General features: G+C 39.2%; 1 protein-coding gene across 1 annotated transcript in view; it reads right to left on the bottom strand.

The window, feature by feature from the left end:
* Positions 1-14,324, bottom strand: part of hcn1 (hyperpolarization activated cyclic nucleotide-gated potassium channel 1) — a 66,840-nt gene that overhangs the window by 47,395 nt on the left and 5,121 nt on the right. The window contains exon 2 of the mRNA XM_032540306.1: positions 12,148-12,571. Coding sequence (XP_032396197.1) covers positions 12,148-12,571 — 424 coding nt within the window. The remainder of the gene's footprint in view (positions 1-12,147; positions 12,572-14,324) is intronic.

The raw sequence follows: 14,324 nt of genomic DNA, 5'->3' as shown, positions 1-14,324 counted from the left end.
GGCTGGGGGCTGACTGTGGAATGGATGTGTCCGCGGACCGGGCTGTCGTCAGCTCTCATCCCAACTGAAGCCTTGCAGTGCCGGGAGACTGAGGCAGAAGACAGAGGTGTGCTAGCTAGCTAAATTACCATTAGATTAGTTGTCAATCTATACAGTTAACGTTACTGATGAATTTGTGGGTTAGCTCCAGAGTTGTTAACCGTGGTCAAAACAATCATACTAAAAATAAATTAGCGTGTTTGACGTGGTTGTAACCTTATGTTACCCACCAAGAATTACATTAGCATTAGCTACTTATCAACCAGCACCTTTACAGTAGGCACCAAAGCACTTTTCCTCTTTGTTCCCCCTACAGCTTGTGAGGGAAATTGTTACCAATATTACAATGTCTCATTCCAATGAGTTAATGAACAACTGAAACGATTTTGAAAAAATTATTTTAAGGTACAATAGAATCTTTGGTGTTGCATTGATCAACATTGAAATCAATCAATATCAATAAATAAGGTATCTGTTGTATTACTGTGTTGCAAACTGGGATGTAATCAATAAGAAAACCATACCATGTGGCAGAACATTTTTTACGGATTATGGAGTAGGGAGTACTGTGTATGTACATTGTGGAACGGAACACAGCCTCACACACAGTTCACAAGTCGTAAGAGAATATTCTTAAAGAGCTTTAATTGATCTTTCAGCAAAATTACCCAATATGGAAATACATGTTTTCACTGGATACAGTGATATGTATATTTAAAGCTTGAAACATATGACTGCTAACAATCTAGCCCAATTTTAACCTATATCTTCTTTCACTTGAATGCTTTCCAGCCTCCTTGATCCTGTTGATCAATTTATGAAGGTATCTAGAAGACACAGCGTGTTTGTTTGAGTGTATGTGTGGCCCATCTGATATTTGATATATCAAAAGCAACACCTGCATACCACCACCAATCCACACTTTTTTTTTCTTTTCATGTAACCAATACATGTCAGTAAAATTGTGTATTGGAGCTGCTGTGCAGGCATTATTTGTTGCATACTAACTTTAATCACAATGTTTTTTAAATGTCTGTAAAGCATCTGATTCTACAAAACAGAAATAATGTGTTTAAAGCTATACTTTCCCCTCTACATTAAACCATGGGTCTGACAATTAACTCTGTACTCTGAACCATATGGTCAATTAACACTCTCTACTGCAGTTAACAAGACCAACTAGCAACAGAAGGAGCACTGAGTGACTTGGCAAGGGAAATGGTTCTAATTCTACAGGGATTAAAGAGGAACAACTCTTTCTTGCAGGCGGTGAAGTCTGGGATTTTCCACCCCGAGGACCAAGAGTGAGCTTCCCTCAGTGAGCTGAGCAAGTACATGAGTCAAGGCACATTATGTTCATCGTCAGAGAGCCGTGTCTTAAAACAGAGAGGACAACCACACACACAGCACAATAGGGGTAAAAGCATTGTACTTCATTTTTGTCTGTCAGACAAAATTGGACTGTAGGAGTCCATTAGACTGTTGTGTGTGAGACTTTGCTTGCGCGTGTGTGTGCGTGTGCGTGTGTGTGGGACAGGGTTAATAGAAAAAAAATGTACAGGGAGAGGAAAATGATTGTTTTTGAGAAGATTGTTAAGTGCTGCACCAAAAAAGAACTGCACCCCAAGAAATGTGAGATGCTGTTGATGTGAAATGCACTATATTAATATCTGTGTGAGAAAGATAATTCTACATTTTAAATGTATTTTTATTTTTAAAACATCAACAACTACACAAAAATTACAATATAGTGTTTAAAAGGCACATTTCCTAAATATATAGAAAAAATAACAAGTTATTGTCCAGTATATTTAATATTGATGTTGGTGCTATAAACCTGTGGCTGTCTCCTTCACAGGGGAATGTCCCCCTTTTCACAACATGTGAATGTGTGACAGGCAGATTGTCACACAAAGACAAGTGACAGAGCTCTTTAGCCCCCCCGCAGGCTGCAGCCCCCACACTTGAGACAACGAAGGTCTGCTTCGCCTCCAACAGCCTGTCTGGTCATGCTCTGCAGTACTACTTACGGGGGTGGGGGTTCCCAAATCTGTTCATGACAGTGACCACTAAAATACCACAATACCCTGGTGCGTCCTCCAATAGCAAAACACACATTATTTACAGTGAAATACAGACAAAGACAAAGCATTTACACAGTCAAACGTGAACTAGAATTACTGCCTCCGCCAACTAGTCAAGTTGCAGTTTACATCCACGTCTGTCCTGACTTAGAATATATACAGTATAGCAAAGACTTTGAAGGAATTTAATAAAAAAGGTATTAATTGTATTTTTTGGCAAAAAGTGAATGCTCCACACACATCTTCATCCCAGCAGCACAGAAGATCTTTAAAATCACCATCGTTTCTAGGTGGGCACCAAACATTCGTGTCAAGTTAGTCTATAGTTCCACTTCCGGGATTGCTCTGGTGTAGCTAGAAATTCCGCCGGATGCATGTATTTTTTCGCCAATGTCCTTTTTCTTCCACTTTCTTTGTGTTGGGATTTTAAACTCTGGTGTATTGATGAGGACCATTGTCCTTCCAATCTGAGTTTTCTCTTGCACAATTATTTTACAGCAGCTCCGTCCAGAGCTTAGCGCCGCCCATGACGATTGTGATTGGTTTAAAAAAATGCCAATAAACCAGAGCACGTTTTTCTCCCATCTTGGAATGCTATGTTGACTTGCCAGATCATCCTGACTTTTGACCTTTTGAGTATAAAATGTTGAATAAAATGTTAGACGTTTGTGTGAAATGTTGTCATAATTGACATAGGAATTATTGAATTATGGCCACAAATGTGTTATGTGAGGTCACAGTGACGTCCACCTTTGACCATCAATTTCTAACCAGTTCATCCTTGAGTCCAAGTGGAAGTTTGTGCCATATTTGAAGATGTTCTCTCAAGGCTGAATTATTGCTCTGACGAGAATGGTACGGCCAGATGAACGGACAACCCAACCATGACTATTGCAGCTGCGGAGGCATTATAAAAAGATGCAAAACATGTTTATTGTTAACAGGGAAATTTTAGTTTGTTAGCATTTTTCCATAAAAAACTGCTCCTGTTTTAAGACTTGCTCAACCAAGTGGGATAAAGCATGCACAAGCACAAATGCCACTGTGTAGCTTGAGCAGTGATGAAAAATTCAAGAGTGAAGAAGAGGGAACAGTGAGTGAATTCACTGTTCAGTAGCCAAGTGCTTTGTAGCAATGGACAGCAAATTTTCTTTTATGACTTTGTCCAATTATGCATGTTGTTGGATAGTCTCCGCACAGCACGTTTATTTTATGATAACAGATCAAGCTGTAGCTTAATTTCCATGTATTATGTTCCTTTTCATTATTGTGTAGGCATTTACTTTCAGGTGAACTCTATGTACACAAAAACACAGGTCAAATATGCACTGCTCAGAATAGAATAGCAAATATTTATATTATTATTAATAATAATAATAAAGCAATGAGCTTGAAAACAACCATCAATTCACCTGCATCCATTATTCATAAAATATGTATGTATAGATATTTTTGCAAAATAAGTCATTTAACTTTTAAAGGCAGTCTAAAAAGATGGAGGGACACAATGTGAAATACTGAAAAAAGCAGAAAAACATCACTTCAAACAGAGAAGCACCAAAGCAGAGAAGGGGCTTGCAGACAGAAGCTCAGATCCAAGGCTGGACTGGGGTAAAAAAAACAAAAAACAGCCCTTGACTTTTGAGAACTAGACCAGCCCACCATAATCGGACGGACACCAACAGTCCTTGCACTCCCCTTCAACACATGTACCAGCAGGGTTCAACATCAACACTATTTACTATTTACTTTTTTACAAATGCTGGTAAAATATGTAAGTGGCTGGTAGATTTGCTTGACTCACCAGCCAAACAGAAGTCACATTTTAACATTCACTAGTATTTGGCTGGTGGACAAAAAGTTTTGAACCCTGAATACCAATCCTTAATGTCAATTAGCTGAGTGGTAACAAAGTATGATAATGTATTCACTGACACTTCTCCTGAGGCAAGATGGCTAAAAGTTGAGGGTAGGGCCCGGGTGTCTTGTATAGTAAACAAGTGACAAGTCTGTAAATTAAGCTAAAACTGCATTTTGTACACAGTATGCAACTTTTCTTATTGTGCAATGTTTATAAATCAGAAAGCAACATTACCATGTTTGCAAATGCCTTAGCATGCTACTACATAACTAACATTAGTTCAATAACCAATATTTGTCCTCTGTTGACATAAATAATTGACATGCTTAAATCTCGTGTTTTTAGCTAGCTACCGGCACTTTGTTAAGTTATTTTTGCCGCCAGTGGGAAAGGGACTTAAATGCGCTCTCTAGCTTAGGTAGGATAGTAGTGGGCCAAAGTAAAATGTGATTGGCCAATGTTCAGATGTTCCCTGAGGGCCTATCAGCCAAAGGTAAAGGATGTGAATGGCCAGTGTTTACATGAAAAACACAAGTGGGTCAATGTCATCTCACTTCTCTCTATGGGCCAATCAAAAAAAAAAAAAAGGAACTCCCGATGACCAATCCATGCCTGCTCAGATCGCAGCTGCATCCATGATTTGGGTAACACTGATATGATTAATGTCTCCCTAGACTCCTGTGTAACTGTGTCCAAATGCACACTAGAAATGTCTGGTGCATTGGATAACAAGTTTATCACAGCTGCAACATTTTCAACTTCCTTTTAAAAGGTGTAGAAATTATATTCAAACCTGGACATTAGTCTGTATTCAGTTACTGTCACACAATCTGTAAAGTTCCATCCTTTCTCCATAAAGACATACAAAATAAAATGTAAACTTCACTTGTGATGCACAGCCCGCTGCCTCTGTTTGATTAATGACATGTACGTCTTTAGGCACAGAAAAGCTGTCCCTTAGTGTCCTCACCATACCCTCCAGAGAAACCAGACCTTTGTGTGCTTTGCAGAACAATGTCAAATGTCCCACGTTTGTTTTGTTGGAGACATTAATTAAATATAAACAACCAGCTGTGTAGCCTTAGCTCCGTGTGCAACGTGCAGCAGCAACACAGAATCTGGGCTAACACCTGCTCCAAAGTTTAAACATGTCCATGGTTGTGCAACTTCTCTAGCAGAGTTAGAGGAAATCTCCACAAGCAATGTGTGAGTCTTTTAAGGGAATGTTAAATTGAACTCCAGAGATTATCTTAATTGTTTGTGTGCAAGATGAGCATTTTGCCTTAAGCTTAATTATCATTTTGATTTAATGTTTGCAAGCACTTATTTGGGGTCATTATTTCCACACTGTATTGGCAATCTGCTGTTTACAGTATATTTCAGGAATGAAAAAGATTGGTTGTGCTAACAAACTGCCATATACCACCTCTAGGCTACAGGGTATGAAATATCCAGAAGCACACACACGCTAACACATAGACATGACAGTCCCACAACAATCCTCAGCCTCGCATATCACATCATATCAGATCAAATCATATCACAGGAAACAGTTGTATACAGTCATCAGCCAACGGCTCTGCTCCAACACGCTCTTTCACAGAGGAAAGTCCTGCAGCCGGTCATATCCCTGCTACTCACTGTTGTCAGTGTCCTACAACGAAATGCCATTTGAAAGAACATGGTAATAAGGCCAGGCTCCTTTTAGTTATCTTCCAATAAATGCCATTCGCTTTTCTCTGTGATGATTGCATTGTAGACCTATAGATGTTTTCTTTGTGTAAGGTATAGCTCTAGTCACTGTTAACAATTGCTACATGTAGTAGACTGTGCAGCTGAAACAGAGCGGCGGTCGATAGTATGCAAACAGACAAAGAAGACTACCGGGTGACATTTTAAAAACCTTTGTCCTTCCTTCAATTACAAGCTGTAATTACAGTGAGAAAGAGCCTCAACACAATAGAAAATCAATCAGGGGGAACTCACAGTACAGGAATCACTTTTGCTGCTGTGTGACACACACACACACACACACACACACACACAGCCCTCCATCCATTTGTTTCATCTTTTTCTTTCTATTTCCATCTGTCTTTCTTGCTCCCTCTTTCAACCTGACGCATGATTCAGCACTTCAGGATTTAGCACACCTTCTGTGTGTGTGTGTGTGTGCGCACCTGTGTCCCTGCATGGGACTGGTGGGGCGGAGGCCTCAAGGCACTGAGGACTTGGCACAGCCTATTCAGAGACAGGTGAATACAATCCACAGGAGTCTATAAACCAAAGCCGACTAATCTCCTTTGACACCACACTATCTGTTGCTGAGGTGGCAAATTACAGTACACGGTGGCTTCATCGTGATCACCTTTCCATCTTACAATGCTTGTGCTTTCTGTCAGTGTATCATATTTTCTAACTGTTAATATATGATTTTTGGTTAAAGAAAAAAGCAACTTAAAGACATCAGGTGTTAGGTAAAGACATAATATACATACAAAAAATAATCATTACCTGCCAGCCCTATTATCAACCTTCTCTTGTCTTATTCCTTGACATGAAATGTCTGGTTTCTTTACACAGATGTATCTACATAATTTTGGAACTGCACTGTAGATTATAAGAAGTGCTGAATGCAACAGGTTTTTATTTTTAAAATAATCTATATCTAGAAACAACCTTGAAGTTCATTATTGGCTTTAATTCATCATGCCACAGAGAAACAAAAGACCCTGTGAAAAGCTGCAGACAAACACCTCCACTGTCTGTTGACATTCTGTGTCTACAGATGGAAGAGGTAAAAAAAAGGCCTTCTGTCAGACTATCACACAATAGTGTGGGTTATTTCAGTGGAGACCAAATTTAGCCAGAGTAATGTAGTTAAAGTCTCCTCTTCTAATCCTACGCAGTGCATTAGATACCCAGGTCAGTTGGCTCACATTTTCCCTCTAAGATCAATTTACCAACTGAGCTGTGAATCAACTGTGCACCTTTGTTTTGGACAAGATCTCCCTGCAGACGTTATAATATTAAAAAAACAGATCAATTGCATCATGCTTTGAAGTCTGCTGTAACAGATACTACCTATCTCACCTAAAAAAAACACAACCATGCAGCTTCAAAGACAAATCATAAACTAGTATATTTACCAGGCTTTAACAGTGAATTAATAGAATAATCTGATCTCAAGAAATGACTCTGTCTCTCACATGGATGTTGCTTTTGCATGACAGCTCTAGGATTCAGATGCTGACAAAGTGGAGCTGCAATACAGTAAGGGGCTAGCACATTGCTACAGGCAAATGTGCCTCACGCACATTCAGTTAATTGTCCTATAAAAAATGAATATAGTTCTTATTGCATGTGAGAGATCATGAAATAAATCAACATCAGTGGTTATGGGAAGCATCCCATACCAAGACCCCATACTGTGCATCTGACTGACAGACGCGCTAGAAAAAGGATGCTTCAGGGCATATTTATGCAATTAAACTCTGGTGATGACACGATGCCATTACATGATGACAGTTTCATCACCAGGAGCACCTGTTCAAAAGCCTAACAAAAGAAATTGGAAAAGGGAAGAAAAAGAAGCGCACCACTCAGGAACTATAACTAACTAACTAAGTGTTATATTGTAGTAGTTGTATGTAGAGACTCTGGCACGTTTGAGCAGGAATAAGAATAAATACTAACAAAGTATGGTGATAAGTGAAATGGTAACATTACCTCATGTCCTGCTGCTACTCTACTATGTTTACACTGACTGTAGAGGTGGCGATCAGGTGTGACAGTGTGTTACAACAGTATCAAAATACAATTGACAGTGCTACATGACCAGACAACATGTATTGTGATACACCACAATATCAGTTTAACTAAAGAGGACAACAACGCCTAAATTGGAGGGAAAATGTGTCAAAACACACCTCCTATTCATATTCCCTTCACTATAAAGTAGTTATTTTATTAATTATGGTTGACTAAGGTTACAGACTGGAACACAGCGGACTCTGTGCTGTTGTAATACACAAATGGTGTGCTATTATTTAAACACAAAGCCTCATCTCCCACAAAGCAGAAGTTATTCACAGCTAAATGTCAATAGGACAAATATCCCTCAAATCATAACATGAGATTGCCATGTATCAATGGTTGTCCCAACATACTAGAAAGGATTAATACAAGCTTAGACTAATGTTAGCTCTCTCGTTGTGCTATTCGCTAAATTAGCATTTAAAATAATAATGTATTTATTCAAATTTTCAACACAGTATCACAAAGAGAACCAATAATTGAGTCCCAACAGATGTCTCATAAAGCCATCATTAATGACTATTATGCAGAGAATAGACTTGATCAAATACACTAAATAGTAAACTAACTAATTAAAATGTGTGTTTGTATTATGGTATGCTGCCACAAGCTCAACCTGAGCCCTTATGCTTGAGCTGGGATCTGGCGGGCGGCCTGGTGGCTGTGATGAGCCAGATGTGGCACTGGGAGCTGTGGGGATTCTCTACAGAAGTTTAAAAAAACATGTTTTTATTAAATACAATGAACCAAAGCAGCACTGGACGGTGTGGTATCTAAATCTACATTATTCGTAGAAGATCTCTCCAACATTAGCACATATCCAAAGATAACAGCAGAAGTTGGAGGAAAAAAAAACACTGGGCCTTTAAGGTACTTGTGATGAATAACTCTGTATCTAAGATACATGAAATAATAAGAAAAACATAAAGGAAACCAGGTTAGAAAAATCAAAATCAGCAAAATGCTCGCTCATCCTAAAAAAAATTTAAATAGTAGTTAATGCTGAAAAAGGCTGAAGATCACAGCAAAGGGGCAAAACAACATGCCCTTGAAAAAACATTTCCCTAGGCAGAAGATGTGTCTACATTTCTTATTGCCCTTTCTGCCTAAAACACTTTCTGTGTAGACTACAGGTTATACATGTCTTTGAGACAAGCTACACATACTGAAGGCGGAAAACATGTTGACTTAGAATCAGTTAAAATATTTAATTTAAGCGCTTACATGAACACACGAATATAAGAAAAATTTAGTAATTTCCAGATGTGTAAACAGAGCACCGGCCACCATTTGGTTACTTGGTGTAAAGCGTGGTGTTTGAGTACAAAGCGTATTTACAGCTCTGCGTGACATTCCCACTGCATGCTGCAATTTCCCTAAGCACTATGCATTGCAATAATTATGTGTGAGCAAACAAATAAATGATTGAACAAACACACAGAGCACAATGAATACAGATAGAAATAGTAGCAACTAGTAGCACGAACACCAAGTAAGCTAGGGCCAGAGACTGCATAAACAAAAACTTACAAACTGGTGATCTTAAAATCCAGTTAAATGCTTATTCAAACTATTGCATCAAATACAGATTTTTTTGCCATCATTACTTTTTCTGTCTAAGTGGCACAGCCAGATGGAGTCATCTAATACTCCTCTCTAATGAGTGACAATCAGAGTGAGTTGCTTAAATAAGATGCATCAGTTCCTTTGTGGGCACCAATACAGTTTCTACTCAGCTGCTTAATATAAACCATAATAATAATAATAATAATAATAATAATAATAATAATAATAATAATAATAATAACAATAATAATAATAATAATACCCAGCACTTTCGAACAGCACTGTCCATAAGAGGTTCCTCTTTTGACACAAGCACTTTTAACAAGCAAAAATATTTACTGAAAAAAATGGTGACATGAAATAACACATTAAGACAACCTTTTATAATCTTTTTTACATGTATACTCCCAGTGCCTAACACTCCAAGCAAGAAAATACTGCTTCTGTGAGGGAAAAAAAGGCCTCGCAGGAGAAGGAGACACCCCAGAATAAGACCCATAAGAGATAGACAAATCTGACTTAGCCCAATTCTGACGGGCTGATGAAATAACGGCCCTCTTTACTTCCCAGATGGAGGGAAGAGACGATGATAAAGTGAAAAGGGGCAGGGAGCACATGACAGATGAAGGAATGATGGACATACAGGCTGGAAGATGATATATTGCTGTAACTCAATGCCAGAATAACTAACTGAGTCCGTCCCAAGGCTGATGTAATGATGGTGCACTGCTTGAAACCCATTACAACAACAGGAGACTGCATTTGTCCCTCCATTAAAGAGCTAATCCTGCAGCCTACACATAACATGTTACGACAGCTTGGAATATTTCCACTGAGTGCCTTTTCTTTCCTCTCACGTCTCCTGTAGATGTGTCTGATTTGCTGTTATATTATTCAGTCGGTCTAATGTGGTTGGACCAAAATAACTGTATTTAATTTCTATACTGTAGTTTTATGCATACAAATGTTAAACACAACAACGTGTAGAGAATGACAGGGTGCTAAAGGAGGATAACGGACCATGAGTGAAATAGTGAGAAAAGGCATGCTAGAGGTGGGGGGTGGTGGATTCTTGAGGCAGAGTTTGATAAGCAGAAAGACGAATGGAGACAAAGAGGAATGACTGAGCACGGGAGAGAGGAAGTGAGAGCGCAGGGCTGTGAGCTCTGCTGTTGTATCCAAGCATTATGACACATCCCTATATACCGCACTGCCTGCCTCCCTGCATGCTCACTGCAGATTTTCATTAACCTTGCGGCACTGTCTATTTGTGTTGCTAACCTGGTCCATACCATCTCATCCTCCCACTGTATACAGCTCTTCAAACTAAAACGGCTATATTATATACACAGCACTGACCCTATCTGAAATTCATAATCAACTTCCCACATGGTGTGCATGCCAAGATAATAACACTAAGCAACTGAAATCCATATGCTGCTCTCTTTCAAAATACGGTTTGTGATGTGTGTGTATTTTACAGTAAATCCACATTTGAAGCTTTAATTATACTTTGCTGAAGCATTAATAAATGCTTTTGTTTTTCAAATGCCACATTATGCAGTAAGGGTAATTTTACACAGTTTAAAACACACTGACAGAAAAATATAACCTAACAGAAACACTGTAAAAGTCTGCCGCCTCACTGGTACTCAAGCACAAAGATGACCTTTTCCTGCTCCATAAATGTTCACTGATCCATAGCTTGGGAGCACAAGTGTACTATTTACACCAAGTTCTGGCCAGATACTGTTCACAACTATAGCATATACTATGTTTGCCCTCCATTGTAACTGATATATCATTGAAGCGTACAGTGCGTGCAGGTTGAGCCCTGACAACAGCACAATTTGCTTCAACCAGTAACAAACAGCAGGGACGGCAGCAGTGATAACAGGGGAGTCAGACAATAATGGACGGACAGGGAACTGTGGGGCAAGGATATTCAGGACAAGGTGAGAGAAAGCGGCTAGCCTATTAAAAAAAGATGTTACGGCGTTATGGTCAACCACTTACATTTTATCGGAGCTAGATTTTAAATCAAACGTTAAGTCGGTGCTTTCAGCCACGATGTCTTAAAAGTATCCTTCTGCTGGAATGGTTCAGTCACGATATGGAGAAGCACAATCTTTCAGTGTGTAATGAAATTGTTACCAGGAGACTCAGACAGTCTGAGTCAGGGAGTGCAATGACTCAATTGGAGGGCAATAATGTATCACTCTTTGAGGGGGTTTAACCTTGTGGATGGTCACACACAATCCACCAGAGTCATCCAGTAAAATCCCACCAACAAAATATTATGAAAATAGTTCATTTAGCCTCTGATTTACATTATCTTAATATAGATACATCACTATTATTGTCTTGATAATATCATTGCCTACATTATATTATGCCCTGATTCCATATCAACTGTGTAAAGCATTTTTTGGGGAAAAAAGGGAGGCAATTATTTTTGATTTCTGATCTTGAATTAATTTCACACATCAATGAGCTGAAATTGACATAACCACTTGTTATCCACAGATAGACCTTCTGACCAGTGGTGATTGACAGCACTTATTAGTATTGATTGTGCATAATTATATCTGCGCATTAACCTTTCAAGGTTGATACTGTGCTGCTGGGAAAAAGCACCCAGCCAGAGAACCACAATGCAGCACAGAAATACAAACAACCAGAACTCTCTTACTCTGCATTCTCTGCTCGTTGCTTTTATATCAATCCCCTTTTGTATTTCTTTTCTGTTCACTGATGTACACAGACAAACATACAAATACCCACCTCCTCCCACTGATGTATGTATCTGATGAGTCGGGACAGTCTCAACAGACGCAGAAGACTGAGGATCTTCGTGAAGCGGACGATTCGCAGGGCACGTGCTGTTTTATATACCTCAGAGTCAAAGCCTTTCTCCACTATTAAAAAGATATAATCCACTGGAATGGAGGAGAGGAAGTCCACAACAAACCAGCTCTTCAGGTAATTCATCTTGATGACTTTGGGGTCGAGGATGATCTCAGAGCTCTCCTCGTTGACGATCCCTGTCCTGAAGTTCATGACCAGGTCCACCAGGAAGATGGTGTCCGAGGCTACATTGAAGACCAGCCAGGTGGTGGTAGTCTGCTCTGAGAAGAATGTTATTCCCACAGGAATGATGATTAGATTCCCCATCATCATGATGAGCATTATCAAGTCCCAGTAGAACCTGCAAAGCAACACATATGAATCAGTAATGCAAGGAAAAAAAAAAAACATGTTGTAGACAGTTAATGCAGACAGAGTGTATTCACATTTCCAAAGAATGTGAACACACTTAAAAGAACTCTGTTTGAGAGTTCCTCTTGAACAAATTACAGCAACTCAATTTTGCCTTTTTGAAAATTGAGAAATTGGGTTTTTAAACCTGCAAACTTCTACTTGGAACTGCTTTACATAATTGTATTTTCTTTTGCATCCATATTATCCTGTGTATTTATCAAATCATTTTCTAATTCTGAATGTTTTATTGTCTTTCTATATTTCGTATGATTGTACTGTTGATGTTCTGTATATGTTTTTGTAATCTCACTTGATGACATTGGAAATGAGGGTGGCACATTAATGACCTCTCAAGGATAAATAAAAGGTTGAATAAATGAAACTGTGCCACATTTTTGCATCAAAATCCTCCATCAAGGCTGTAAGAATGAGGCTAGAATTCCATGAGAATCCATTCAATAGTTGACAGGACAATTCCCTCACAACCACAAATGTCAAATGTCACCCTCATGTTGGCACTGGAGGAAAAGGGGAAAAGGGATATGAAATAACAAAGGGACAAAAGGGGATTACTTAAAATCAGCGGGATTCATCCTCTGGGGACCGTGATTATCTGTAAAACATTTCACATCAATCTATTCAATATTCACAGTGTTACATCCGTTTGGACCAAAGTGTTGGACCAACCATCACTCCTCCAGCAATGCTGCAAATATGGCTAAGCAATAATGTTATGGTTGTTATTATAGTCTGACTAATTACCAGCTATTCTCTCCTATCAGCATATAATGTAACACGTTGTCAATCTGTCAAAACTACTAACAATAATGCAGAGGGTCCTCACATGCTATCCTACAGAGGGAAGTTAGAAGCATAACGTCCAGCTTTATATATGCTTGTGTTGTTAACTAAATTTCTTCTTAGTCGTTTGTCAGGGCTCAAAATTAATTATGATTCAAGGATATCAATAAATGTGCACTTGCTGTAAGAACTGTTTGCAGGGAGGGCCCTGTTAGAATGAGACCCTCTCATCAGTCCTGGTTGTTTTAATATCCCTGCCCTCTGTCTTGTGATGAACAGACCCAGAAGTGATCATCATTCATGCTCTTTTCACAAAGTGTCCTGGGCCTCGATAAAGGCCGAGCAACCGTGAATGAAAATAGAGGCTTTCAGGAATCCTATCTCGTGCTAAAAACTCTCCACTGACGCCATCCCTGACTGCCTCTGCTCTGCCTTGCTGCCCATCCATTGCTGCTGTTGAAAATGGAAATGGAGAGGCTGGCTGGTTGGCAGGCTGCCTGTCTGGCTGGCCACGCAGCAATTGATATCTTTGAATGAATTAAGACGGGGGCCTTGGCTTTATAAATATCCACAGATCATGTGTCCGATAATTGTCTTCACAACTAAACAGCGGTCATCAAGACAGATGAAAATATCCACCAGAGGTATTTTTACACCAGCAGGCATTGAACTGGGGCCTGTGGAGTGGACTTTGCATATGAAGAGCCTTGACTTAACACCTTGAGAGGGTCATCAAAGTACAGAACATGATGCCCTTTGGATTATTTGATGCTAATCATTCCTTTCAACGGAAGAAAAATAATGATGCGACAATGAGCATGAGATTTGGTTCACCTTCACTTATACCACACACCTTGAATCATAGCATTTTGAATACACACACACACACACACACACAC

The sequence above is a fragment of the Etheostoma spectabile genome, chromosome 16 (genome assembly GCF_008692095.1).
Source record: "Etheostoma spectabile isolate EspeVRDwgs_2016 chromosome 16, UIUC_Espe_1.0, whole genome shotgun sequence".
Classification (NCBI taxonomy): Eukaryota; Metazoa; Chordata; class Actinopteri; order Perciformes; family Percidae; genus Etheostoma; species Etheostoma spectabile.
The sequence above is the reverse complement of the archived record's forward strand: the minus strand, read 5'-3'. Positions and strand labels throughout refer to the sequence as shown.